At 32.8% G+C, this 27,934-nt stretch overlaps 2 protein-coding genes across 2 annotated transcripts; both read right to left on the bottom strand.

Annotated features, from left to right (window-relative positions):
* Nucleotides 1-139: 139 nt before the first annotated feature.
* LOC143043208 (uncharacterized) lies at nt 140-9,018 on the bottom strand. The gene is made up of 7 exons (XM_076215620.1): nt 8,722-9,018; nt 7,818-8,003; nt 6,960-7,534; nt 2,510-2,705; nt 1,812-1,916; nt 1,005-1,118; nt 140-454 (listed from the first exon to the last, which is right to left on the bottom strand). The coding sequence occupies exons 1-7, from the start codon at nt 8,941-8,943 to the stop codon at nt 173-175; spliced, it is 1,680 nt and encodes a 559-aa protein (XP_076071735.1). The 5' UTR covers nt 8,944-9,018; the 3' UTR covers nt 140-172.
* Nucleotides 9,019-11,171: 2,153 nt separating this feature from the next.
* LOC143043207 (uncharacterized) lies at nt 11,172-14,340 on the bottom strand. Its single transcript, XM_076215619.1, has 5 exons — nt 14,094-14,340; nt 13,590-13,791; nt 13,134-13,226; nt 12,245-12,364; nt 11,172-11,453 (listed from the first exon to the last, which is right to left on the bottom strand). Exons 1-5 carry the CDS (start codon nt 14,198-14,200, stop codon nt 11,172-11,174), a joined length of 804 nt encoding a protein of 267 aa, XP_076071734.1. The 5' UTR covers nt 14,201-14,340.
* Between the last annotated feature and the right edge of the window lie 13,594 nt (nt 14,341-27,934).

Below are 27,934 nucleotides of genomic sequence, written 5' to 3'. Positions count from 1 at the left end.
AATATAAAAAAAGAAGATGTGGTATGAAGAGACCAAATCACCAAGACATTAACAACTATAGGTCACCGTAGGGCCTTCAACAATGAGCAAAGCCCATACCGCATAGTCAGCTATACAAGGCTTCGATATGACAATGTAAAACAATTCAAAGTATTTATTGTACTAGCAGTTGTTACATGGGAACAGCAAATCCTTTACACAATACTGGTCCTTTGTTATACATTAACACTGCTGGCCAGACAGGAAAGTTCACATTAAATCCTTTCCTGTTGTAATATTTATACAATGTGGTATCAAATGTTTCTCCTTGCTGAGGCCATTCTAATGACATAGGCGGTTCTTGGTTTAACATTAACCATATAGTTTCTAGACATCTCTTAGTGAACGTTGATACCTCCGGAGTTTTTAAATGTACTTTATAGTCCGGTAAACTTTCCAATAGTTCATTGAATTTCTGAAAGAGAAATTATAATGTAAACGAAATATCAGGTTCAAACAGGAGCCAAACAAAGGGCTGTCTTCTACTTATGCCTTGAAAAAGGTTAATTATATATAGATTAAACCTCATACGGAGGCTGATGGTGTAAAACTTACTCTGGTTGGATTAAAGCCTTGTATATTACATTGACACTATACTGGTTTACTGTAGGGTTATCTCAATATAATTATCTTTGATATGTATGTGTGTCGATATCTCTTTGTTATATATAATTCGTATTTAAAAAAGTGTCAACGTAGAAAATGTGTTTTTACAGTTCTGATTCTTTTTACAAATAATGTAAACCGAAAACCCGTCTATTAAACAATATAAAGTGTTTATACACTGTCGATATATGGATCCATCTTACGACATCACATACTCCAGTAGAAGTCTAATTCATATATCATTGTACAATTTTATTCCATAATAGAAATAATTGAAACCTTAAAAATCATTTTGTAAATGCAAATGTATTTTTATGCAATCTTGATCTAGAAAATAATATATATTTGAATTAACTAACATCCAATAGATTAGTAATGGTGACTGTGCAATGCCGTTTACGAAATAATCTTGCCAGTCTTTCTGCATCAGTATGAAGGCTCTTTATGTCGTTTGCTGAAACCTTTCGCTGTACCTAAAATAAAACAATATAACACAAATTCAAATTTAGAATAAGGAAATTTAATAGAATTTGTTTGTTTTTACAATATTCCAATATTCTTATAGGATAAAGAAAGTCTATTCCACCCCTCTCTCTCTCCCTCCCAAGTGAATGTGCCTGAAGCAAGTCATCATTAGTGATTGTCTTATATATATCTGATCTGATTGTGTTTTGTCATTTTGGAAATTTGGTGATGATTGAAGATCTTCTGCTATTTATTACCGTATGTCTTTTGGGTTTTGAGTCTTTAAATTTGCAACCTCATTTATATTCACCAAATATATTGGTATGAATTCCAAGAAACACTACACTCGAAAAAAGCTTACAAGATAGATAAATGCAATAGTTATGGAATAAGGCAATCCAAGTATCTAAGCACATGAATTCATCCCCAGTTTTTGGTGGGGTTCATAATGCTCAGTTTTTAGTTTTCTATATGTTGTGTTTAGTGTACTGTTTTTGTCTCTCGGTCTTTTTCTTCCTTAGCCATTGTATTGTCAGTTTATTTTCGACTTATGAGTTTGAATGTCACTTTGGTATCTTTCGACTCACTTGTACAATGTGACGGCAAACGATGCATACATGTAAGTATGAACCCGTCAGTGGTATTTTAATGTATGTGAAAATCTGATATAAGGATGAATTACCATTAAAACTCGAACTTACGTTAGAATGTTGAGTAACACAAGGTTGGGTGACCTGATCCGTCATCAAGCTGGTAATGTTTTCTACTTGTTCAGCCGCTACGGAATTCACCAATTTATAGCATTTCTGTAAATTATAAAGGTAAGTAATTTTTGTATAGATATATAACGAAATAATGTTTCAGTATTAGTATGAGTTATTATAAACAACAATATTTTGCAGTTGCGTCTACTTGTAAAGGTTGCAGTTTTAATACTTTTGTAGCAGATACAATCTTATGATTGTCGTAAGAGCAGCCATAGCCATTATGTCACTTGCTCCTGATTTTTGCCTATTAGGGTCGCTTCATTGTGTAACCTTTAAATGCTCTACAATAAAATAAAAAGCTACATATAATATGATTTCTTTTTAACTATTTAAGAAAATATGCGTATTATAATTGCTTAGTTTTGCGTATTTCTTTTTTGTATTTTTTTGGTTTCAATTTGCATTTTGAAGAACATTGTCAATTGTAATAATCTATCTTATATCAAACAGCATAGTAGCGTATGGCATATTGACACATATTTGCTTCACAACAAATCACATTTAGGCATTGCAATGAAGCACACAGACCTGACAAAACAACACTAGAAGTTATACTAATAATTGAATTGTAGTACAGGAAATCTTTTTGAACAAATATTTGGAATGCTACGTCTATACTTATATACATATACCTTTATTATTTGCATTAGACTGTACAAAGCCACATCTTCTGTAAGTCTGTCTTGATGCCTGCTAATCAATGTTTCGACAGCTAGTTTATATTCATTGTCATATACATTGATGAATCTTTGAGCAATTTCTGTAGAACTGGTATTCATTGTATAGTCAACGGATCCTGGATTATCATCGCAAGTACAACTGCTTAGTCTGTAAAAACATATAAAAGAGGTTAAGGGTCCCATTTTCCGTAGAAAAAATCATGAAATGTCAATTGTTTAGGCAACTCCTCGTACAGTATGAATTTATTCATGAATAATAATTGAACAACTCAAAACCTAATCATACAATAATAATTATGAAATAATCAGATAGTATAATAGTTAACCGGTGTAACAATTTTGGAAAGAAAACCTATGAAAAAATTAATTTTACATTTCCATTCTCAAATTCAAATTCCAAATATGAACTTGACTGTAATAACTCGAAAGTAACAAGTCTCAGTCTTATATGTAAAGTTGATCGTGAACGGTTTTATTGGTGTTTTTTTACTAGTTTCTATGTATTTTTCTTATTTCGTGTTAAACCATTGTCAGGTTCTATTTCCGACTTATAGACATGCATTGTGGCACCGTTAAAGTCCACAATTCCTCTAAAGTCCACAACACCGCTAAAGTCCACAACAATTTTCCGCTAAAGTCCACAACGCCGCTAAAGTCCACAAAATTTCCGCTAAAGTCCACAAAAAGACCTCCGCTAAAGTCCACAAGAAAACACCGTTAAAGTCCACAACAAGTTCCGCTATAGTCCACAAAAAAGCACCGTTAAAGTCCAAACATTTTTTTTTCATTATCAAAAGCAAATTTTCTGTTTTTTACACCCGATATTATAGATCTAATTAAAAGCACGGACTTTTGTTCTTAGAAAGTATTTCTTGTCAGCATAAATTCTATTTTGATGAATGAAAAAATTATAGTATTTGCTTTATCGATTTTTATGCGATTTTCTATCAATCAAACAGACAACATTTCTGAAAAGTTATCTAACTATTATACTCTTTTTATTCTTTAGTAAATATTTGTTCATCCACAAGAAACTCCAACATAGCGTTCTCTTTATGTATATGCTGGAGACATAATTTGGTGCCTATATTTGATATTTAAATTTCCTTTGCAAATATCTATAAAACATAAGTAAGATTTCCATTCAGTGTCTGTTAGGTTCCACAGCAGTCAAAACGGTCCGTAAATCTCAAAAATAGACTTTTTTGAAATCAAAATAAAGATAAAGAATACCACACATTCATGCATTTTGTGGTGCTCAGCAGATTTCCATCACTCTTTGGTTTGCATATAAAAAAGAAGATATGGTATGATTGCCAATGAGACAACTGTCCACAAGAGACCAAAATGACACAGACATTATAAACAACTGTTTGTTTTGTTTTCAAAAAGGAAAATGAATTTGTTTCAGAATGAAAGATGAATTGAATAAATTATACGCGGATGTGGTTCTGTATTGTGTATTATCCATGATGAGTACAAGTATAAGGTTTTTTTTCTACAATGCTACATGTATATATATATATATATGTTCCAGACAATATGAGTGTATCTGATTTGAACCCTTACGCGTACAATGTGGACCATATACGTATACCTAAACGTATACTCGTACCGTATGAGTATACTCGTATGGTTTAGTATGAGGTCGACCATACATGTGCATTTGTCAAATTTATCAAGAGTCAGAAAATGAAATAAAAACTTTAACCAAATAAACTAGAGTCTCTAAAGAGCCTGTGTCGCTCACCTTTATTTACTGATCCTTTGGAAATCATGTAAAATAAGGTTAAAATCATAATTTATAGTATAAGATATCATTTATATTTAGATACTATCATAATATCTAAGATAATAGCAAAGAACTCAGGGACAGCAACCCATCAATTGGTTGTCTGAAAATTTCAGGGCAGATATATCTTAATCTAATGAACATTTTTGCCACCGTCAGATTTGCTCTAAATGCTTCAGTTTCAGAGATATAAACCAAAAACTGATTTTACCCTATGTACTATTTTTAGCCATGTCTGCCATCTTCGTTCGCGGGCAGGGTCATCGGACACCTGCCATCTTCGTTCGCGGGCAGGGTCATCGGACACATTTTTAAAACTATATACTCTTATGATGATTATGGATAAGTTTAGTTACACTGTTTAAGTAATTTCAGAGGAGAAGATTTTTGTAAAAGTTAACGACGACGACGACGACGCCGGACGACGCCGAACGCAAAGTGATGAGAAAAGCTCACTTGGCCCTTCGGGCCAGGTGAGCTAAAAAGTGACGCTACAATTTTTAGTATGAAATTAAGTTCAAATGCTCAAATTGCAATTGAAGTTATGGAAGTACATACATGTATATTTTGGAAGATAAGTTTTTAGAACATTTATGAACGTTGTACTTCAAATACCGATAAGCCAGTAAAGTAAAATGGTCAAAAGTATTTGTCACCTATAATTAGTTGTTATATATATCATGAAATCTACGGATATTTTTCATAACAAATATTTAGGAACTATTTCATGTAAGATTTTAATCAAAAACTAGTACCAATAGAAGCAGACCTCTCGTAGGTTTATTTGTTTATTTGGTAATTTATCTATTTTGAAGCGTTTATTCTCAATTTCTGATGATATAACACAAAGTTTATATCTTATCCAAAAATTTGATAAAACAAAACTAACCGAAGAAAAGTATGACCAAATAAAAAAAAACTTCCCGACGTATTTGTGTGTTGAGAAATCCAGAACTAATAAAAATAAGTGTCTATGAGCATTGGAGGGTGTGAATATAGGATAAAGACAGGATGTGGATATAGAACAAAGGCGATAGGAACGTTCATCTCGCATTGAGCCCGCGAACACCAACAATTGTTGAACTATCCTATAGTCATATTGATTGATAAAATGTACGTCACATCAAAGTTCACGGTATCGCTTTCAGAGTTAATTTCGTTTCTTTATTCTCTTTTAAAGATACTTTTTTTAGTATTTTGAAAAGGCTAAATGGAAGACTAGTATGCAGTTTTAAGCTGAATCTTTTACGAATTATATAATATCAAAGAATGTTTCTGTTCTTTTCAATACAATTTTATTGGTTTGATACTGTAGAACAGATTTAGCGTTTTGTGAGTTTATAGAAATTAATCTTGTGAGTAATTTTACATGTGATTAAAACACTTTACCAAGATAAACAACTAGTGTATGTATATTTTCTTAAGCCCCATTTATGGGCATTGGTTTTTCCTTTTGAATGGTTTTACACTTGTAATTGTTGGGGACTTTGATAGCTGGCTGTTCCGTGTGAGCCAAGGTTCCGTGTTGAAGGCCGTACCTTGACCTATAATGGTCTTTTATAAATTTTAACTTGGATAGAGAGTTGTCTTATTGGCACTGTGACTCATACCACATCTTCCTATATCGATCAAATTAGGTTTTGTTGTGACATTTTGGTAGAAACCCATTCAACGCATCGATATCTGATACTAATCGATAAAAATATAACTTAAATCATAGAATATTTTCTTTTTTATTTGGAATTTATCATACTGGCTTCATTTTTCCGTTCTGAAAATCATAACAGAAATTAATAACGTTAAACGTTGGTTAAAAGTTTTGCGACAGGAGACCTTTGGGAATTCATAAACTTAGTATTTTTTTTGTTTAATGATATAATCAAGATTGTTGCATGCCGTTCAAATGTTAAAGATTAGGAGGCACATTTGCTTTGTACATTAATTATGTCAAAAAGTGATTATATGCAAAGAATAAGAGAAAACAATTACTTGTTGAATGCAGTAATAATAAATAACGAATTTACAAACTTTTTAGAAATGATGTCCAAATTGGTCATCAAGATCAAAATTGATAAAATAATATCATATACCGATACTGTACTTTTTTCATGTATCAAACTGATAAAAAAAAATACTACCGAGAAGAAAGGCCAATGCTTTGTATTGTACTAACGGGATAAAAATAACGAATAATATGTTTTTAACAATAAAAAATTGGTGTGGACTTTAACGGTGCTTTTTTGTGGACTTTAGCGGAACTTGTTATTGTGGACTTTAACGGCGTTTTCTTGTGGACTTTAGCGGAGGTAATTTTGTGGACTTTAGCGGAAAGTTTGTGGACTTTAGCGTCGTTGTGGACTTTAGCGGAAATTTGTTGTGGACTTTAGCGGTGTTGTGGACTTTAGAGGAATTGTGGACTTTAACGGTGCCACAACGCATAATAATATTTTTAACAACTATTTTTTTTCTTCAGAAAATGAAAAGTTTGAAATATAAAAAAAAAAAAAATGATTTGGCGCTTCAATTTAACTCGACAGATCGTTTGGGTTTCTTTCCTTCCTATCTTTTATGTTTAGTAAATTTAGAATACAAATAAAGAGCTTCTCTCACCTAGCTTTTAAATTTTGAAGAATATCTTGGTTTTCTCTATCAAGGTTTCGTAAGGACATGATTTCGTCTGTCTGAGTCTGTAGCAGATCCCTTAGATGTTTATTTTGAGCTGTTAACGATTTTTGATCTTGTGAGTTATAAACTGGAGCAACTTTCATGACTGGTTTACTTTTGAAGATTCGAGATTCAAATATATCCGGGACCTGTCGAAGTTGAATTTCTGATTGACTACTTCGATTTGATTTTGGCGGTGTGGTTGATTCATTTATATCAAATGCTGGCTTCTCAGTTACGACATAATCACGTGGTGATTTTCTTGATTTGGTATTTGGTTCAGAAAGAATCCGTCTTGGTGTGCTTGTGGACTCATTCTGTCTTCTGTTGCCTGGCTCCGGTGACTTTGGTACATGAACAGTGTGTGGCGCTCCAAACAAAGGAGGATCTGTTTCCGGTTTCTCTGTTAAAGATGTACTATATGGTGGTTTACTAATTAATGTTGATGAGGATGAAGAACTGTCTGCAGGAGCTGTCTCTGCCCTTGATATTGGAGGTAAAATTCGTGGACTTTCGTAAAACTGAAAGACAAGTTTTTCTTAAAATTCATTTAATTTTGATAGTGATGGGATTTATTTTGGTAAGTTTATCTTTTTTTTTTTCTTTTTTTTTTTATATAATTCTAATAATGGAAGGTAGGGTAAATGATATCTTCTTTTTTCGACTTTTCAGATGTATTATCTCCTTCGATTTTATTAAGAAATATTAATTCGTGATAAATCTTCAGAAGAGGAATTTAAAAATCGCAAAATGTGCAAAATTACTGATTCCAATTCAGTAAAATATGTTTATGCTGGTACTTACACCTTTAAATTTTTCTAAATCATAATAATCTTCTTTTAATTTACATAACAACCAATATTCTTTCATAGCTTCTTCATAACTGGACGAACTCTTCCTGTCACAGATGGCCCGGTACAGAGGAGTTGACAATGCCCAGTCTTTGTCTTTTGGTTCTTCTCCTCTATATTTCTCTGTTATTTCTGTATACTGCAATTGATAACAAAATATGATATATAAAAAAAGAAAAAATGCCAATCGCCCAAATCGTCTTGAAAAGATGTAAGAGATCAAAGAATGATACTAATTGAAAAGCATAATGGAACGAAATGTTAATCAATTCAGCATAATCAAGATGTTCGCTTTCGGTAGAACATAGATGTCTGGGGAAATGAACTGACTGCAATTTTTTTTCAATATTTTTTATTACTACAATGAAAAATAATCAGAACACAAAAACGTTTTATTCAAAAGTATTAAAGATATCACATACCCTACTCGGAGATAAAAAAATCATCATTTCCAATAGATACCCAAAACAATTGATTTGTATATCATATGTATGAACTACATCTTCGACGACAGTTACAGTCATATAATATAGGGTGATCGTTACAGACCTGCAGATTGTAAACCAAAAACTCTACTGTAGAAGTAAGCAACCATTTTTTTTTCTTTCAACCATTATTATTATTATTTTACTGGTTAAGATTTCTTGCAAAGAAGACTAAATTTAATATTGTGTTGCTTTTTTATGTTGTTGTTTTACGAATAGAGTTTACTTTTAAGGGTTGTTGTAGTAGAGTTAATCATTGAATTTCTGGAAATTCCACTATAAATATATAAAGTTGTATTAGGAACATTTAATTTCACTTCCTGAACTAATTAATAATACACATTTATATGTTACGTTACTAATTATAGATACCCTGTTTCTGTATTTTACTTCAAATTCCCTCTCAGTCTGTAGAAAGCTGATGTAATCTCGCTGAACTCTCGGATCGAAGTTATAGTAAAATAATATTCTGTCAATATTTTGTCTTCTTTTATATCCTGATGGTATTTGATATTTTCCAAGTTGTTCCATGTTATCACTACAAAGGAGAGTTATGATGTCGAATGCTTTCATGCAACATTCATTTGTACACATATGTGATTAAAATTTATAAAGGAAACTAGAGATAGTAGATTGATAAATATCGAATAGTATAATATATCCTGCTGCCTTTGACCAGAATACAATATATATAGTCCTGCATACGGTTGATTCTTATATTTTGCATTGCACAAAGGTTTTGTTCAGTTTTGCATTTTTTTCAACAGACTATTACAGGTTGTTTTAAAATTATTGTTATATTACACCACTATTACAGATAAGAAGGGGAAAGGGATTGGGTGCAATTAGAACAACTAACATCGTTTACATTTTGTATGCTACTGTCCAAACCTGAGCCTGCAATTCAGTTGCTGTTTTTGTTTGTTGTCTGTCCTATTTGTTTTTCGTCGTCGCATAAACAAGACGGTTGCTGTTTTCTCTCTTTTAGAGTTGATTCAGATTTTGTTATCACGGAAACAAAATGACACAGAAACCAACACATATAGGTTACCGTACGGCCTTTTATTAATGAGCAAAACCCATAGCCAAAAAACTAAAGGCCCAACGATTTTGACAACCTGTAGTTTTATACTAGGGCGAGATGGTTATAAGTTCGCTACAACAAATAAGTAGCTAGGACGACTGTTATTCAGAACAGACTTAAAATACTTTAAAACATTCTGTTATTAGGGACAAGTTATGGTTAAAATCTAACAAAACATAATAACATAGCCACTTTTTTTTTGCGCTTGTCTCAAATCAGGAACCACTAGCTTTTCTTCGACTTTTCTGGTTCATTTATATCTTTCGGAGATTAGTGTGACGTCCATATTTACTGAACTAGTACACACTTTTGTTTAAGGGCCAGCTGAAGCCGGCTTTCGGTTGCAGAATTTTCTCGCTGTGTTGAAGACCTATTGATGGCATGCATTAGCCTGTTTTTTCTCCGTAAGTTGTTTTTGACACATTCCACGTTTCCTTTCGTTATTTTTAATACAAATTATAAAAATTTCAGATATTTTTATGTGATATAACATCATATAATAGATTTATTGTTATAAACGTATCAATATTAAAGAAACTTACCTTCAGTTTTCATTGAAAAAAAAACCAAGACCTATTTAAAACTAGTGTTATATGAAATTGGTCACACGTATAACGTTAATAAAGTGAAACATTGAACAGTGAAACTTTATACACCTTTATACACAATAATAAATCTATTGTCTTATGAAGAATTGTTTAATAAAATTTAATTACAAACGAGATTTAAAGTAATTTTGAAAGGTGTCTAACTTATTTCTTATATCAATTCTACGTTGTTGATATTACAAACTAAGTATTCTCTGAATATCTACATCCGGTTCAAATAAGACCAAATAGTTGTTAAGCATTATATTAGGTTAAAAGACATTGGGTAACACATTTACAGACATGCATCCTTGTAGCATCCTTGTGCCTAATGCATGTACTAATTTCTTTTTTTTGGGAGGATCTTAACATACCTATTATGATTATCTTTGGTATAGAACTGATTCCTACTATGAAGCTATTTAAGATATAGTTTAAGTCATCCCTTTGAATAAAGAATTAAGTTTTATGGTCCTAATATTTGATTTGGTAGACTGAAATGAAATTTTGTATCACAGATGATATTATATAAAGTCGTAGTGACAAATCATGTCTTTTTCGTCGACTGTGACATATCACCGATTTTATTCCTACGAATAACAACACTACGGGTGCCACTAGTAAATCAAGCACTGCTTAACTCTCTAGAGAAGCTGAGTTCTTATGGTTTATTGTTTGGTTCATGTTGCTCAATTGTAAGATTTGCTTCTGTTGTATTTTGTTTACCGCTTTTTGATTGAGCACTTGACCTCAGGTTTCGGTTTGGTTCGTGCCTTTAGTTTTCTATGTTGTGTTATATGTAATATTGTTTGTTGGTTTATTTTTCACCATGGCCTTTGTCAGTTTAACTTTTGAGTTAGAATGTCCCTTTGATATATTTCGCCTCTCTTTTCTATCTCGTCATGGAGCAGTCAATAAATTTATTCTTGCAATGAACATAACACGACAGATGGGACTAGTGGAACCACCCTTCTAGGACCACTGGCGTTCATTGAACACAACGAAAGACTATAGTAATATGAATGGACAAAAAAAAACCAAGGAAAATAAAATACACAGATAAAAGAAATACAAAATATAATACTAAATTCTGACTTAGATTGGTAGAAGATAACAAAACGTTTTGTCAATTATATGCATTACAATGAAGTTTAAACTGGTTGAACATATCCTTTTTTGATTAACGGTCCTTTTGCATGAAGGTACACAGCAGGCCACACAGCATGTTTCACTATTGTTCCTTGTTTTTTATAAGGCATATATATTGCCTCATTAAATACGTCATTAGGTTGAGGCCATCCTAGTGTCATTGGCGGATCTTGTATTGCCATTAACCATAATACTTCAACTATTGAGTTCACAAAAGCTTCTATTTCTGGGGAATGTCGATAGTTATACTTTGGATTACGCAATAAGTCTCCGTCTTTGAATTTCTGCGAAAAATAAACCATATTTTATATTCAATATTTCATAGTAAGCAAATAACTAAAATGTAAATATCATTTCAACAAATTCTCAAATTTAGGACTAAAGCATGTATGTAAATCTGTCCTAAGTCAGGAATCTGATGTTCAGTACTTGTCTCTTGTTGATGTGGTTCATAGGTGTTTCTCGTTTCTTGTTTTTTTTATATAGATTAGACCGTTTGTTTTCCCGTTTGAAAGGTTTTGCAATGTCATTGTTTTTTGCCCTTTATACATTTGTAGCTTGCTGTGCGGTGCGAGTCAAGGCTCTGTGTTGAAGACTTTGACCTATAATGGTTTACTTTTATAAATTGTGACTTGGATGGAGAGTTGTCTTATTGGCACTTATACCACATCTTCTTATATCTATACGTTACCACTGAATATACAATAGATGCTTTGAGGCAAATTATTGTTATTTTGTCATATCAAAGCCGTGCTTATGCCTAATACACCACTCACTAACTTTTGTGTACTGTTATAATTGATATGTTGAATAATCATGGTATGAAGAAATATTGGCATTCGTAGAAAATCTACGGTAAAGAACTGACATGCTATAGATATACAGTCGTAATCAATTTGACTGCAAAATCTTTACAAAATCATTGTCATGGTGATGCACTAATGTGCAGTATTGCATTACATTTTGCATGAATTGAAGGAAAGACAAAAGCTGTGTAAACAAGCAAAACCAAATTGACTTGTGTAAATCGTATACATCTAAAATAACAAAATGCTGTTTTTTGTAATATTTTTACCTGTGTTGCATGTACAATTGTTTGCGCATGTTCGGCCTTTCTCATCCGCCTTAACTCTCTCATCAAAGAGTCTGGTATCCGCTTTCGCTGGTCATACTTAACACTTCGTAAATCTAGGATCTGTGAAATTGAAGTGCAACATTTTAAATCATTTCATATTATTTCACACTTCATAATTTTCATATTTATTTTTTCATTTATTTATAAAAATTATGGTTTATTTTTAATTTTGTTAGATTTTTTATTAATCAAAGGAGATTTTATTATCTCCGTGGATGCAATAAAAATTTTTGAAAATATCATCTACAATATATTCTGTAGATTAGTCAAATATTTTGTAAAATTTGTGAAAATAAGAAATGATAATTTTTCAAAACACATAACGCATAACTCATAACTGTATAAAAAAAAATTGCGGAACATTTCACATCTTTATAAAAATAAAATATAACCGGAAACATGCTTAACGTAAATATGCACTGTCTGTCCAAAATAACATGTCTGTTTGTAATCACACCAAGCATCAGTCAAAGAATTGCGCGCTAATTTCGTGTTCACCTGTACAAGTTAGGGGCCACTTGGTTGAAAACTGTACTGTCCAACATTTTTAATGTGAGCGATCCTAAGGTGATACCCTTTGGTTTAGATATGCAAACAAAGGGAACGGTTTGTGTGCATGCAAATTTAGTTTAACCAAACCATATATTGTGTCTGTACTAAATTAAGATTATTGTGGCCATGTGTTGTTGTTGGTCTTTGTTTATGAGTATAGTTTACGCCTTTTTAAGGCTCGGGTGTTTGAATTGATGTGGTCGATTGGACTAACAAGTAAATTCAATGATTGTTGTTATTTTTGTTTTTATGTTTGTTTTAACACATTTGTACAAACCGTTAGAAATGGATCTTCTAAACCTTTTTCTATACTAAAAGACAATTTCTGGAGTTGATCAACAGCATATTGGCGACAAAATTCATAGCCATTCTGAAACATTTAGTTTATGTAGAAAAGGATTATATCAAAAGTCAATTACTTTAGTAATGGACGTCTTGTAAAATGAATTGTTAGAGACATTCTACACTATTAAGAAATAACGAATAAAATAGATGAGTAATATATTTTCTCGACTGATGAAAATCCAAAAAGTAACGGTAACGTATCATCACACTTCGGGGCAAAACATTTTTAAAGGAAAAAATTTAACAGAAATTCATTCACATTTACAAAAAAAGTCATTGGTTGGTTGACCATTTGAATACTATCTTTGATAAAATAAGTATCAATTTGTTGTATTTTCATGCAGTATTTCAAAACAAGGATTAGAGAAACAAATTATGTCTACTATACCTGTACAACGTTCATGAGTAGTGAGATACCCTCCTCTTCATTTGATTCCACTTTGTTAGCAGTAAGTGATTTAAGGGCTTTAGACCATTCTACGATGAATATAGAGTTAAACTCTTCTGATATCCGGGTTGGGGTATAATTATCTGTATAAAGTACACTTGGTCCACCATCTTTTATTTCCCGACTAGCAGTTTTACTCAGCCTACATGAAATATGACAAAATATCATCAATAAATTGTTAACACGAGGATAATTTGTAAAGATAAATACATGTGTAAATCACAGCTAGTATACCACGACATACACACTCAATCATATCATAGAGAATATGCTTAAGATCCCACACCAACAATGTACCATTCGTGAGTGAAATTGAGGAAAAAAAATTGAAGAAAACTAAACATTTCCCTCGAAAAAGACGTATTTACGTTTGAAGTAGTTAGATAATGTTACGATTTATCAGGATATTAATAAAAAAAAAATAGTTTGATAATTATAACAAACCTGTCTCTTAGGTCATCTATAACTTTGTTACATTCGTTAACTTCTGTCTGTAGTTTACTAACAAGATCATTCTGTAACGATATCTTACTGTTGGATTCCTGGTACATTGGCTGAGGGTAGTATATTACACCGTTGATTCGTATTGGAGTGTTTGGCACCTCTCTGGTCGATGGTGTTCGTTCTAGGTCTCTACTCCTTGGACTAAAATATTCCGGTCTAGTTCGAGGGCTTAGAGAATCAGGAACGTTTTTAAATGTTTCTGATTGTGGTCCTCTCTACAGGAAATGGCATACATTGGCAAAGTTATATAACATTAACTCCCTAACACAATGTTTTGAAGTTAATGACATTCTTCGAAACGTTCTCATACCGTTAGTATTTAGAAATCTTGTATTGACGTGTTTTTGAAACTACACCATGTACATATTAGTACTATATAATGTAACATGTACAAATAGTATTATAGATAAATCAAGTTTCTCTTATTGATTTTTTACATGATGTTTATATTAGGAGAACAGACCTGAATACTTATATATAATTTAATTTTGAATGTAACGCGTCTTCTGATTGGGTGACGTCGTTTTGTTTATCAGCCCATAGACATAATTTTGTCATGTGACCATGACGTCATCAACGTTTTTTCATGGTTTACTCCGGTTTAAAATGGAATTTAGAATTAAATTTTAAGAAATAACTGTAATATTTTTTTTCTGTCTATTCGAAATAACATAAAAAAATGTGGTGCACACTGTAAAACAACCCACTACACGGGTTATTCAGTGTGCAACACATTTTTTATGTTATTTATTCATAGACAGAAACAACATTACAGTTATTCCTTAAATATGCCTATTTAATTGCCACTGTGGGCGATAATAAGCAAGTAATAATCAATCAATCACGTTACGATTTATGGTTTGAAGAACAATTCTTTACATTAAGTTAAACGTTACCTTTAAATTGCTGTTTAGTAAAACTAAAAGAAGACTATATGGCAATGTTAAAGCAACTAAGAAAAAGTAATTATAAATGAATCTCTAAAGGCTGGAGCACTATTTAATAAAATAAAAAAAGATTTCGTATACCGTCAGTTTTATATAATGGTCCTTCACATCATGTAGAAATCTAAATTCTTCAATAGCTGTGTGTTGTATCTCCATTCTGTACTTCATGTACGATTCATTCAACAGCCTGTACAAATTACTACCAGGATAACTAGTAGATTCTTCTGATGGTTCACTTTCTTTACGGAGGCTATGTCTATCTACCAGATATTTATACTAAAGGACATACGAAACAATTAATTAAATATTCAAAATAAAATTTGCAAAGAAATATTAAAAGACATATCTTAGGATTAATGTGTGTTTATATCTTAAACCTATTAAAGAAAGACGTAAATACTGTGTGTCCTTATTATACAATTTAGAAAAACTTTTAATGTTTCACTAAACTATTTTGCAAATGTCGTATAGTCCAAGACTTTGTATTATGGTTGAGGTCTAATCTTTTTCTTTTATGACCATATATACCTCGAAACGAAGTACGATACGAACAAGATTACTACACCGTATCCATATCGGCCCGGGAGTTCAAATTTATAGTTTGGTCTATTACACCCTGTACACATGAAGGCAAACAAAAGTACCAAATAACCAAGTATGAGAGCTTTCTGTCAAGTGGAGTTGCGTTCACAAGGTGTTAATGGTATAATACTCCAAAAAATGATAAAAGTTCAATAACTCACGTTGAATAATGTTATTTGTTTTATCGATTAAAGTATTTAAATTGACACTTATGCAACATCTCAAAAGAATTCATAGTTTGCAAAACGTAAAAGTGTTTGCATGGAATTCACGTATAAATGTTTACATTTAAAAGTCTAAATAAGTAGCTTTTCAGAAAATTCAGAATATTTTTATCTGTACAATGAGATAAAAACTACATAGATTGAACCGATCCTCACTGACTGAAAGCAGCTTATCGTAACAGTACTGAATTTACCACAGAGGAAGATTGACTAAAAAGCTGAAAATAACTAAATAATTTATGGTTCAGTTGGTTTATTTTAGGAAACATGACCGTTTTATAAATAATGACACCGAACTGAAAACTAACGACAACTATGACTACAGGCTCTTTGCTTGGGGGTTTCACATAAACAAATGTAGCGGAGATTCATAAACTTGTTTTTGAGCGTTGAACCAGTCTGAGGGTTGAATCAATTGTCCAGAATAGTTTAAGAATAATAGGCATTTTATTTGTTCCTTTTAATAAGAGTCTAAATATGTACGTTTAAGGTTTAGAAAATAACAAAATCGTGACAACTCGAAACAACAAGTTTATTCTTTTTATTACCATATTTGGATCTCTAATTGACAGATCCTTGTCCATCCTTAGAAGATCATAATACTCCTTAACTGCAGTCCCAAACATTCGGGTATCTACTGGGTATCGTAGAACCTGTTCTATACCTTGACGAGACACACAACCGTTTGGTATCTGTATCGATGACATACTTGCTAGTTATAATGAAATAAAGAACAATACTATAGTATTAATGAATGGGTGTTTTTATAATGGCCCTGTTATATGTCCAAGGTCTGTAATAATGGTCGAGGAAGTCTGTAATGGCTCGAGGCAACGCCTAGGGCTAATACAGACATCCGAGGCCATTATTACTGACCGAGGACATATAACAGGGCCATTATAAAAACACCCATTTGTTAATACATTTATTAACCAACTGAACAAAAGTGTATGTGTTGCTGCTAACTTGATGTACTGTCTTACTCTTTTGAACAAAATAATTTGTACTTCACCATTATAAAGCTTTAAATATACCAAATATCCAAGATATTAAGTTGAAAGAGATATGTGTTAAAAACAGGATGAACAGTGATCCCTTTATATGGTTCTTTAATGTTGAATGCTGGTTTCTAAATAAAATAAAATACAAAAGGTATTATACTCTTTACAACTTAGTTTTATTAATTTTATTAAAAACCCTAACAGGGCTTAATACAGACAAACTGGGCATTAATACAGGGCCATTACAGAAAAACAGGGCCATTACAGAAAAAGCAGGGCCATTACAGAAAACGGCCATTACAGAAAAATCAGGGCCATTACAGAAAATATGTAATTTTTAATAAACAGTCATTTTTGGCAATAATGCACTTAGTTGGTTAATAATATTGCATAATCATCAATAAGATGGTGTAGGAGATGTTATTTTGTTGTATTACTTATTTCTTTCGATGATGTCATTCTTAAAATTCTGTTTCTGCTCAATTTTTTCAAAAACTACTTGAAAACATCAAAATATAAGAGTTTCTCTATTTTGGCGGGGGGGGGGGTTGGGGGGGTTGGGGGGGTTGTAATCTATGTAATGTCATTCCTATTCGTTATTCTTCATATTTAAGCACCCAACAAATTTTTATTCTTTTTTTCTGTCCATCTCCACTATTGTTTTTTTTTGTTTTCCTATTTTATGAGGTATTGGCCAATATTTCTCAGATTTCTAATTCTGAAACATGTCACCGTAATGAAAAAATATACTTGTCAAATGAACGAGAGAGAAGTAAAAACAAAATATTTTCAATTATGTCTACTCACCTTGTTCCTATTAAAAAATAATTCACTTGTGTTCATTTTTTTTTTAAATGCGATGATCCATTGAAATGTTATGACACAAACAGAATGACGACTTAATAAAATCACAAAAATATCACTTACATGTACATACCGCGTTAAATAAACCTATATATAGCCTGAGAATATTCTAAAACTCACACACGGATAATACTCTCATAGTAAAAAAATTATATATTGGAAAGATAGTGAACTTTTCATTGTTTACTTGTTGCAAGAAAACAATTTCAGGGACACCATGTTTTCTTTATATGTTTTTAACACATATAACAAAACCTAGCTTCGAATATTTTATTTCTAATTCTATTTCATAACTTTCTACTAATTCACAAAACCTGCCTTTTCATGAACTGTTATGCAAAATTGGGGAAATTTGGACGACTTGTAACTTCAAAAATAGCTTAGTGACCCAGACACGGGTGATTATATTTTTTTCAAAAAGCATGGCAAAATCTTAAAGCAAAGTAGAAGAAAATTGTGATGATTAAACCACCTTCTCTATTTCTATGGAAATTTATCCCTTTCCGAACCCATTGTATAAAAAATTTAATCAACGTGTGGTTGCCGATGATCTTAAAAGATCATTGGATGGTTTCAAGGGTCATGACCTTTTCAGCTAACTGGATGAATCAAAATATGCTATATGAGGTCTGGAGCTGGCATGTCAGTTAACTGCTAGTAGTCTGTTGTTATTTATGTATTATTGTCATTTTATTTATTTTCTTTTGTTACATCTTTTGACATCAGACTCTCGGACTTCTCTTGAACTGAATTTTAATGTGCGTATCGTTATTCTTTTACTTTTCTACATTGGCTAGAGGTATAGGGGGAGGGTTGAGATCTCATAAACATGTTTAACCCCGCCGCAATTTTGCGCCTGTCCCAAGTCAGGAGCCTCTGGCCTTTGTTAGTCTTGTATGATTTTAAATTTTAGTTTCTTGTGTATAATTCGGAGTTTAGTATGACGTCCATTATCACTGTACTATTATGCATATTTTAGGGGCCAGCTGAAGGACACCTACGGGTGCGGGAATTCTCGCTACATTGAAGACCCATTGGTTGCCTTCGGCTGTTGTTTGCTCTATGGTCGGGTGGTTGTCGCTTTGACATATTCACCATTTCCTTTCTCAATTTTATAACAGGTGTTAATGAAATTTTCAACTTCGTGCAATGTGAAAGGCACTCGAAGGGGATTTTCGGTTAACAAAAAAAGAAAATGTATTTTTTAATCATTAGAGAAACAGATTCTTACATAGTTGCTCGTGGATTATCGGATTTATCCAATCTCGCCGAGGCTCGGACTTTAAAATTGATCATTTAACTATCTCGATTAGATAAATCCGATAATCCACTCGTATCAATGTAAGCATAGGTGCTTGAGGATAGGATCCTGTTATGAGCCCCCCATAGTCCCTCCCCCTTATCATCATAAATCTCAGATTTTTAAATATATATCACTTATTGGTACCATATATATATACTAATATACCATATTTTTATTCTAAATATGCATGTTTACTATTAACGTGAATCTCGACTATAGAGCGAAGCGAAAGGTTGCCAACTTCGTTTCATGAAATTGGGGCAACCGTCAGGAAAAATTGTTTTAAAATGTAATAAAATTACCGCGGGAAATTAGATGAGTTCCGGGGTATATGCAGGGAAAGTAAACATACGAGAATTTCGAATGTATACATTTTCGAAAATCTCTTTTTTCGACCCCGGAACTTATCTAATTTCCCGCGGTTACGTGTGGAGTTATCCTTCTTGAGCTGAAGACCACACAGATGTCGTTGTATTGTAACTTCCGTTGATCGAAGTTGAATGGAGAAAAAAATGCAACATCACTTGCGGAAAAAAATGAAATAAAAGTGTTAAAACGGTATCATATTACATCGGGATATCGAAATTCAATAAGGAAAATCATTTGAGAAGAGCATGGACTCGTTGATTTAACCGGTAAGTGAAATTTTATTACATTTTAAAACAATTTTTGCTGACCGTTGCCCCAATTTCATGAAACGAAGTTGGCAACCTTTCGCTTCGCTCTATAGTCGAGATTCACGTTGATAGTAAACATGCATATATAGAATAAAAATATGGTATATTAGTATATATATGGTACAAATAAGTGATATATATTTAAAAATCTGAGATTTATGATAATAAGGGGGAGGGACTATGGGGGGCTCATAACAGGATCCTGTCCTCAAGCACCTATGAATGTAAGAATCTATTTTTAATCAATTATTATAGTTGAAAAACTTGGAAAACGTTTTTGATGAAATGTGAAGTACCTCCATTTAAAGATTAAAGTAAATATAATCGTACTGATACGGAAATTAAGCCACTAAAGTTACATAGGAATGGTGAATTAGCTGATTGCTTAGAGCATTTATCAAAATGAAGCAGATCTTCGCAAGGCAGGTGGTGCATGCAAAGAAGAAGACGCTATTTTGTCGAAGCACCCAGTCTTGGTTCTTATAGAGTTCATGCGATCCCTCAGGTTAAATGTCTTACCGTGATTTGTCTTTTTTATCGGTTTCCCGATTTTATTGTTATTCTAATTCATCAGAATAAAAGGACCAAAGAATTCATGATCACGTGAGACAGTGAAGATTGAGAAACTGTTGCATCACAACCAAACTCCGCTTGTATTGTTAATGCTGGCGTCACACATCAGCGTATAGCTCCGACGTACGCCGGGTGTGTTAAAAAATCATGTACGCTGCCAATACGCTAGTAATTTTGGATGCTTTCAACCTGTCAATCATATCTAACGTGTGCACAACGAGCTTTAAGAATGTATTGGGCGTACAACAAGCCATGTACAAGAATTATGGACATTTCAAGGCGAGATAACTCGTGTTAATTTTCTATTCTGGTTCCCAATTTGTTCTGATCGTCTGGTGATCAGTAGATAAGAAAAGATAACTCCCCTAAACAAACACCCCACCAATAGATGTCGATTTGCCGTTAGGCATATTGCGTAATTAATGTTATTAGCAATTACACGATAATTCCAGAAGCAATAGATTTTAGAAGGGATCCCCACTATGACTTTAAAAACTCTAGGTCAGCCAAATAAAGGTTAATGATCCTTGATTTAAGAAGAAATATCCGAAGCAGATATCCATTATAAATTATCTGTTGATTTTGTAAATATAAACAAGGAGGTTATATGATACAGACCATTCTATTAAATTGTATTTGAAAAGTAACGGTGTAAAACAAAGTTGTGGAATAGAGAACTTGAAGCTGTAAAGTCTGATTTTGTCATTGAAATTTATAAAATTATTGTCTTAACTATGTATTTATTGTTTATTGTTAATTCTATATATATACTTTATTTAAGACAAATGTATCAACAAGTTTTGATTCGTTTATTCTACATTTGCCAGAGGTACAATTATGTATAGCGAGAGGGTTGAATTCACGGCTCACAAAACATGTTTCACCCTGCCGCATTTTTACGCCTGTCCCAAGTCGGGAGCTCCTTGTCTGTCTTTTTTATTCTTGTGGGTTGTTTTTAATTTTAGTTAATTCAAGGATTTGTATAGTTCATTTATGTGTTTAATTTTTGGAGTTTAGTATGACGTCGATTTTCATTAGTTCATTCACAAACATTCGAAACTCAACTAGACCCAACTCGAATTATTCAGTGCCCTCTATCTATTCTTTTCTCGAGGGTGTGATCGAAGTGATCGTAATATAACGACTGGATTATTCGGGTTAAACTAGACCTAACTTTAGGCCGTGTTCACACCAAATGCCTTGTACAGTAAACATGTTTACATTTGGTTTAATGTAATCTACACTAGTTTCACATAAGATTTGTCCACATCTATACACCTTGTTTAGTTACCTGTACATAAGATTTGTTCACACTTGTAAACTAAATGTCATTTCAATGTTCATTACGTAGAACCGAACTCAAATTTTCGAACAACTTTTCTAGCAGTAAGGGAACGACCATTTGACTTTAAAAAAAAAAGGGGGGAATGGATTTTCCCACAATTTGATTAAAACAAATCGGGTCATACAGATGATTAGTCTGAATCCAAAGTTTCCCCATACATTATAGTGTTAAATATTGAATTGGTACCATCGAAAAAAATTGAATATTAACTTTCGCCAGGGGCGTAGCTAGAAAAAAACGATGTGGAAGCAACTACCAAAAAATTTTGGGACCCTATTATGCAGAATTTTTTTTTTCCGGTTTTCGGTCATAGGACGGTTAAAAGAGGAGCTTTATGAAGATAAAAATTTATGGATGTAAAACTATTAATAAATCTTCTGAATATAGTAATACATAAACAACAAATATTTGTGATACAGAATTTACTCAAAATTGTCCAAAATCTGCTCTTCGGGACTGGGCAGAAACAAACTTCTCTATTACTTTGTCAACATTCACACTGAAATCCCGATGAACATGCAGTAATGCTATGTAACTTTCGTTGTTCATTGTTGATCGTACATTTGTTTTCAATTGCATATGTAGTACCGTGACTGATAGATCTCAGGGCCATCATGGCATGGTAGCACTCGCGAGATGTTATAAACCAGCGTACGTGTTCGGCATAGAGCGACCTCCCAATTGAATTCGTCAAAATTACATGCTAGGTCAGTTTCGTATGTTTCAGACAATATTGAGATTTGTTCGTTTAGGATATTTCCTACAACACGATGAAGCCGTGAGATACAGCACAAAGAAGCGATTTTCTGATAACTTGACGCGACTCCACTCTCCAATTGCCATATCATATGGTCTATGAACGCAAAAAATAATGAGACTTTCCAATACTGTTTTGGCGTGGTTGCAGGGTAATTGGCTCCGGTAGTCTGTCAACCACATCGCCTCGGCATATTTTCAACGATATCGAAGGGATCTGATATTTCTAATGCCGATTGGTACATCTCATTCCAAACTGATAAACTGTACACTGTAAAATGTGCTCCAAAACTACATATCTTAAAATAGACTGAGTATTACAAATTCAAAAATCTTGTAAAAGATACAAGTAACCTTCCAATTTTGTCATAATCTCCAAAAAAAAAATTTATTTTGAAACCAAATGACGTTATCTAATGATATTCATCAATTAAAAAAAGTGACAACATAGGTGTTTCCTTTAACATTCAATTTATAAATTTTTATTTTGCCATTTCTTTTTTTGCATGCCGAATCAATGTGCACGCAACTTCGGAGCTACGATCTTTTTCTGAATGAACAGCTTCATCAACACTTGTAACTAGGTTGTCAAACTAATATCCGGGATAGACGGAAAAGACACCAACAGTCTCCGATTCCGATTGACCAACTCATCTCTCTCTCTTCTGCTTTTTTTTTTTTTTTTTTTTTTTTTTTTTTTGTGAAAACGACGTGGATGCACGTGCTGTCGTGCCTCCGGGTAGCTACGCCCCTGTTCGCGCGAGTAAAAAATCGGACTCCGAGTCCCCCCCCCCCCTTTTTTTTTTTTAAAGTAAAGTGGTTGCTCCTTTAAGAAAGTCATTCTGGATTATTACATTTCCATCTTTTCTGTTTGTTTCAAATAGTATTGCTTCTACAAGTTTTGTTTTTTTTTTGGCAAAAGGAGAGGGTGATATTTTTTTTTTTTATCTAAAATTGTATTTTAACGGATCTGAGATTCTACACAAACAAACAATTAACCCCACCCTTTTTCAGTAATGCATTTATGAGTAAATCGTTGTTTGAGTAAAGACCAGTGGCAAATATTTCTGTCAGTGCGTACGTCCAGTCGATTCGGGAAGACCTTTTCTAATGAATTATGTGTTCGGCAATGATGATGGATGAGTCTTGATAATGGGTTAATAAGGCTATGTAAAGTGTTTTATAACAAATAAATATATCAAGTTTAGACAAATATTTCTGTAAAGAACTTTATTAATAAGTGTTATAAGTATCAATTTTATATAAAAATCGTTTCTTTTTTACATATAAATGGAAAAATTACAGTTCGGAATGTCTAGTTTTGTGTACACTGAACCTACACAAGGCCTACATTGACTATCGACTGCATGTAGACAAAACATGATTTAAACTACATGTAACGTAAACATTGAATTTTATCAATGGGAACGTAATTCGGAGTGGCTATTTGTCCGGCTAGCCGGACGAATAGTGCCAGGGCTATTTGTCCGGCCATTGTAATGCGCATGTCATATAATGTGCGTTCGGAAGTGCGTGTAACATTATCTTCAGGAGCGTGTAATATGATCACTGATTTTCAATTTTAAGATCATGGCTGAAATATTTGTGATAAATTTTGCAGTTTTCGGAATTTGACAATGGAACACGATATTATGAACTTCCAAGAATGATATAATCTTATGAAAGGGACTCTAAAAAATTGAAATCACAAGGAAAATGGGAAATAAAAGATAATTATATATAATTGATCGGAGAATTAGTTTTACAAAATTATTCGATTCGCTACAGCTGTGTACAGGTGGAAAAGATGTTCAAAGCAAGTGTAGTTGAAAAAGGCGTTTACAATTGCAGGTCTAACTGAATGAAATTTAGCTTAGTTATAATCCAAAAATGAGTCTTGCAAGACAAGAAAAGAAAAGAGAAATTTGGGAAAAGGAGCACATTGTGACACCAGATCCCCTCACGTAAATAAAATAAAAAAAACAGTGTTTTTTACTCTTCTGAGGGGGGGGGAGGTGCATTATAGAAAAAATCTCTCACCTTTCACTCAAAATATGGATAACTTTATGTCAAGGGGTCTATAATTCTCTCAGTTGACATGCAGCTACAGACACAATAATTTTGTACCGTTTTCAGCTAGACAAAATCCTTTACGTTAACTTAAAATGCTCGAGTCAAACACTATCCAAGTTTGTTTTACAAGTAAATTCTTCTCTCTTCTTATATAAAAAATATGGTATATATTTGATTTTCTTCTAATTATTCGTTATCCACATTGGACTATATACTAGTATGAAGAAAACAACAATTTCAATTACCAGTAACAAGATTAGGCCCTAAGACTAAAGATTTCAAACATGTGCTACCCCCTGGTGATGCTGAAGATAATATTACACGCACACACAAATATTATAGTGACATGCGCATTGTATTGGCCGGACAAATAGTCCTGGTACTATTCTTCCGGCTAGCCGGACAAATAGCAACTGCCAACGTAATTATGTTTAGTTTATGTGTGAGTTACACTAACACAACACCGAGTTTGGGTCAATGTGAACACGGCCTAATTCAACAGTGATAAACACAGAGTAGGAATTTTTCTTATTTCGCAAGTTTAATAGAGAGAATCCCAGTGGCGGATCCAGGAATTTTCATAAGTGGGGGCCCACTGACTGACCTTAGAGGGGTCCCGCTCCAGTCACGCTTCAGTGATTCCCTATATAAGCAACCAATTTTTTTCCCAAAATGGGGGTGGGGGGGGGGGGGGGGGGTGGCTGCCCACTATAAATCCGCCTCTGAATCCATAGGCATATTATACCAAATATACACGGAACAGAAATTTAATACATTTTATGAACGGAGAACCAGTAATGAACGCAAATAAACAGAAATCCTGACACAAAATTGTTGTGATTTAGGAAAGATTGTAACCCTCCTGTGGGTTTATTGGTCAAGTATTTCCAACAACCGCTGTCAGTAAGCAAATACACGGAAATAATTCAAAACAGAAACAAAATATCTAATAGCGCAAAACATTTGTCAATAAGGAATGTCATGACATCCGAAAGTCAGGTGCTCGTTTAGTTCACTCCTTTTTTATTGTTTGTTTAATCAATTTTTGAAAATATTCGTTCATATTTCAACGTTTCTAAATTTATTTTCACTTAATAAAATACGTTTTTTTTATGTATAACCCTCTGTATATTCTTATGTGTAGAAATAAGAATGCCCTTATACAAAAGAATAGAAAACAACAAATATAAATAAGTATGGTTATATCGCCAGAATAAGAGTTATACAAGAAAGAAAAAAAAATGAAATATGAAAAGAATATTTTCAAATAAAACTTAACCAAAATAAAATGAAAAAAAAGGGGGGCACTCAATAAGAGCCTGTGTGTGAAATACTTTATTTTCAATATAATACTTCCATGATAAGATAAAATAGCAACATATGGTATTAATTTGGGATACAGCACTGGAAAGGATTTGTCGTGGCCCCATGGGACGCTTATATACTATGTAAATATTGACATGGCAGTTAAGATCATGGAAGTACAAAATGTATTATATAATACTTCCATATTTAGATCGATTATTATGGAGCTTTTCTTAAAAACGATTTCCGATGTATTTTGTCATTTTCATTCATTGTTTATGTTTTGAATAACATTAAAATTTCACGTTGGCATCTATATTCTATTTCAATTTAATTTTTCAGATTATGTAAACATTTTTTTTCATCAATACAATCATTGTGTATTCATTTAATTGATAACAAATTAATGCTATTGTTACTTGAAACTAAATAAGTTTATTAAGACAAAGCCTTTTTTAGAAAAAAAATCCTTTTTCTGTACTTTTCTCAAAGATGTCGACAGAACCACACTACTTAACTTTGATGTTACTTTAAAGACATCTTTGGTATAACAGAAATTAATGTATTGCTTAAAACCTAACTAGATATTTCAAATAATGGATGTCAAAAAAAGAAAATTCACATCATAAAATGGAGAATTCAACTTATAACACCAACCACAATTCGTCTTTGAATACGGTCAATCCTATTTGTCTGAATATACGTTGTATAACAAAAAAATATGAAGTTCCACTTTTAAAAGCATAGGGACACCAGTAAACATTATTTTAAAATGATATTTTTTATACCATTTGATAGGAAAACGTTTTGCCAATATTGTATAACGTATTAATTTAATTTACAATAAAAAATGAATTAAATATGATTTTTTTAGTAGACATGTATACCTCGTATTTGCTATATATTCAACCAGAAGATGACCCAACGTTCAACACGATGAGGACACCAGTAAATTTCAAGATAAAGTGAATTTTATTACACCATTTTAAAGCTAGAAAAATGGTGCAATCTTTATAATTTGTTAATTTTATATGATATCTATAGTATAGGCATAGTATTCGTTTATTTAACTAGTGGTCATAATTCCCCGTAGACAATAACGTTAAAAAAAAATTCAATGATAACTGCTCTCTGTGGGATAGTTGATAAGGCCATCCAGCTGAGCTGTCCGCAATTCTTGTGTATGGCGTACCTAAGCGTTTATCGGGCGTTAAAGAAACGTATGTTGGCGTATGTCTAACGGAGATAAAATGCACGCTACGAAGGAAAAAAGTTTTTTGAACGTATTTGAGAAGCGTCCAGGTCGTGCGTGTCTATTATGGGGTGTTTGAAAATACGTTTAAGTTAAAGTCGAACGATCTTGAAACGTATACAACGTGCCTTAAACGTGTCTCAAACTTATCTGTAGCGCGTTAAACACGCTTGTAGCGTATGTATAACGTGCGTGTAGCGTATAGGTATACGCTAGACACACGCTTGAGCTTGGTGACATTTTTTATGCTGCTTAAAAATTTACTCGAGTTGAAGCGTTCACCAAGCGTATGCCTTTGTATTTCGACGTACTTCAAACTTGCAACTAACGTATACCAATTTTGTCAATTTTCTCTGAATGTTTGGTGCACGCCGGTCTATACGCCAATGTGTGACGCCGGCATAACACAATGCTGTATTGCTAAATATGATTTCCTCGTGTAAGAAGAGTGCCACAATCTCTGCACGTTAAGAACTCTTTGACCGTTCCTTCAAAAGGCAACCAATATGTCCGTATCTTACACACTTCATGTCAAGCGTCGGTTGAAGTTCCTGTCCTTTATTCGGGCCAAAAGTAAAATAATAAACTCCTAAGGAAATTCACAACAGAAAGATAAATGACATAATCTCGAAAGTTCAAACACATCTAACGAGCTTGCAACAGTTACTCAGATTTTGTAAAACGTCACCAGTGTCTGAGTAGAAAGTTGTCGAACAAGGGGTATAACAAAGAACGTCTCGTCTTTTTTTCTGAAAAAAAAGTTCATCGACAGGTACCAAGACCTATACAGTATCAACCTCACAAATAATTATACACGACAGTTTTGAAGTATAGATAATGGTTACTGACGTTTTTTTTTATCATCGTAATAACGTGTTC

Source organism: Mytilus galloprovincialis, chromosome 8 (assembly GCF_965363235.1).
Source record: "Mytilus galloprovincialis chromosome 8, xbMytGall1.hap1.1, whole genome shotgun sequence".
NCBI lineage: Eukaryota > Metazoa > Mollusca > Bivalvia > Mytilida > Mytilidae > Mytilus > Mytilus galloprovincialis.
This window is presented reverse-complemented; position numbering and strand designations above follow the sequence as displayed.

Bases quoted from the DNA above. Each gene is read 5' to 3' on its own strand.
- LOC143043208 (XM_076215620.1), bottom strand. From the start codon at position 8,943: ATGTGTACAAATGAATGTTGCATGAAAGCATTCGACATCATAACTCTC. The intron at 2,706-6,959 runs GTGAGAGAAGCT...ATGTTTTTACAG, and splicing joins CTTCAAAATTTAAAAGCTAG to ACTAAGCAGTTGTACTTGCG. The intron at 1,917-2,509 runs GTATATGTATAT...TATAATTTACAG, and splicing joins GTCTAATGCAAATAATAAAG to AAATGCTATAAATTGGTGAA.
- LOC143043207 (XM_076215619.1), bottom strand. From the start codon at position 14,200: ATGTACCAGGAATCCAACAGTAAGATATCGTTACAGAATGATCTTGTT. The intron at 12,365-13,133 runs GTTTGTACAAAT...TCAATTTCACAG, and splicing joins TAGAAGATCCATTTCTAACG to ATCCTAGATTTACGAAGTGT. The intron at 11,454-12,244 runs GTAAAAATATTA...TATTTTTCGCAG, and splicing joins CAATTGTACATGCAACACAG to AAATTCAAAGACGGAGACTT.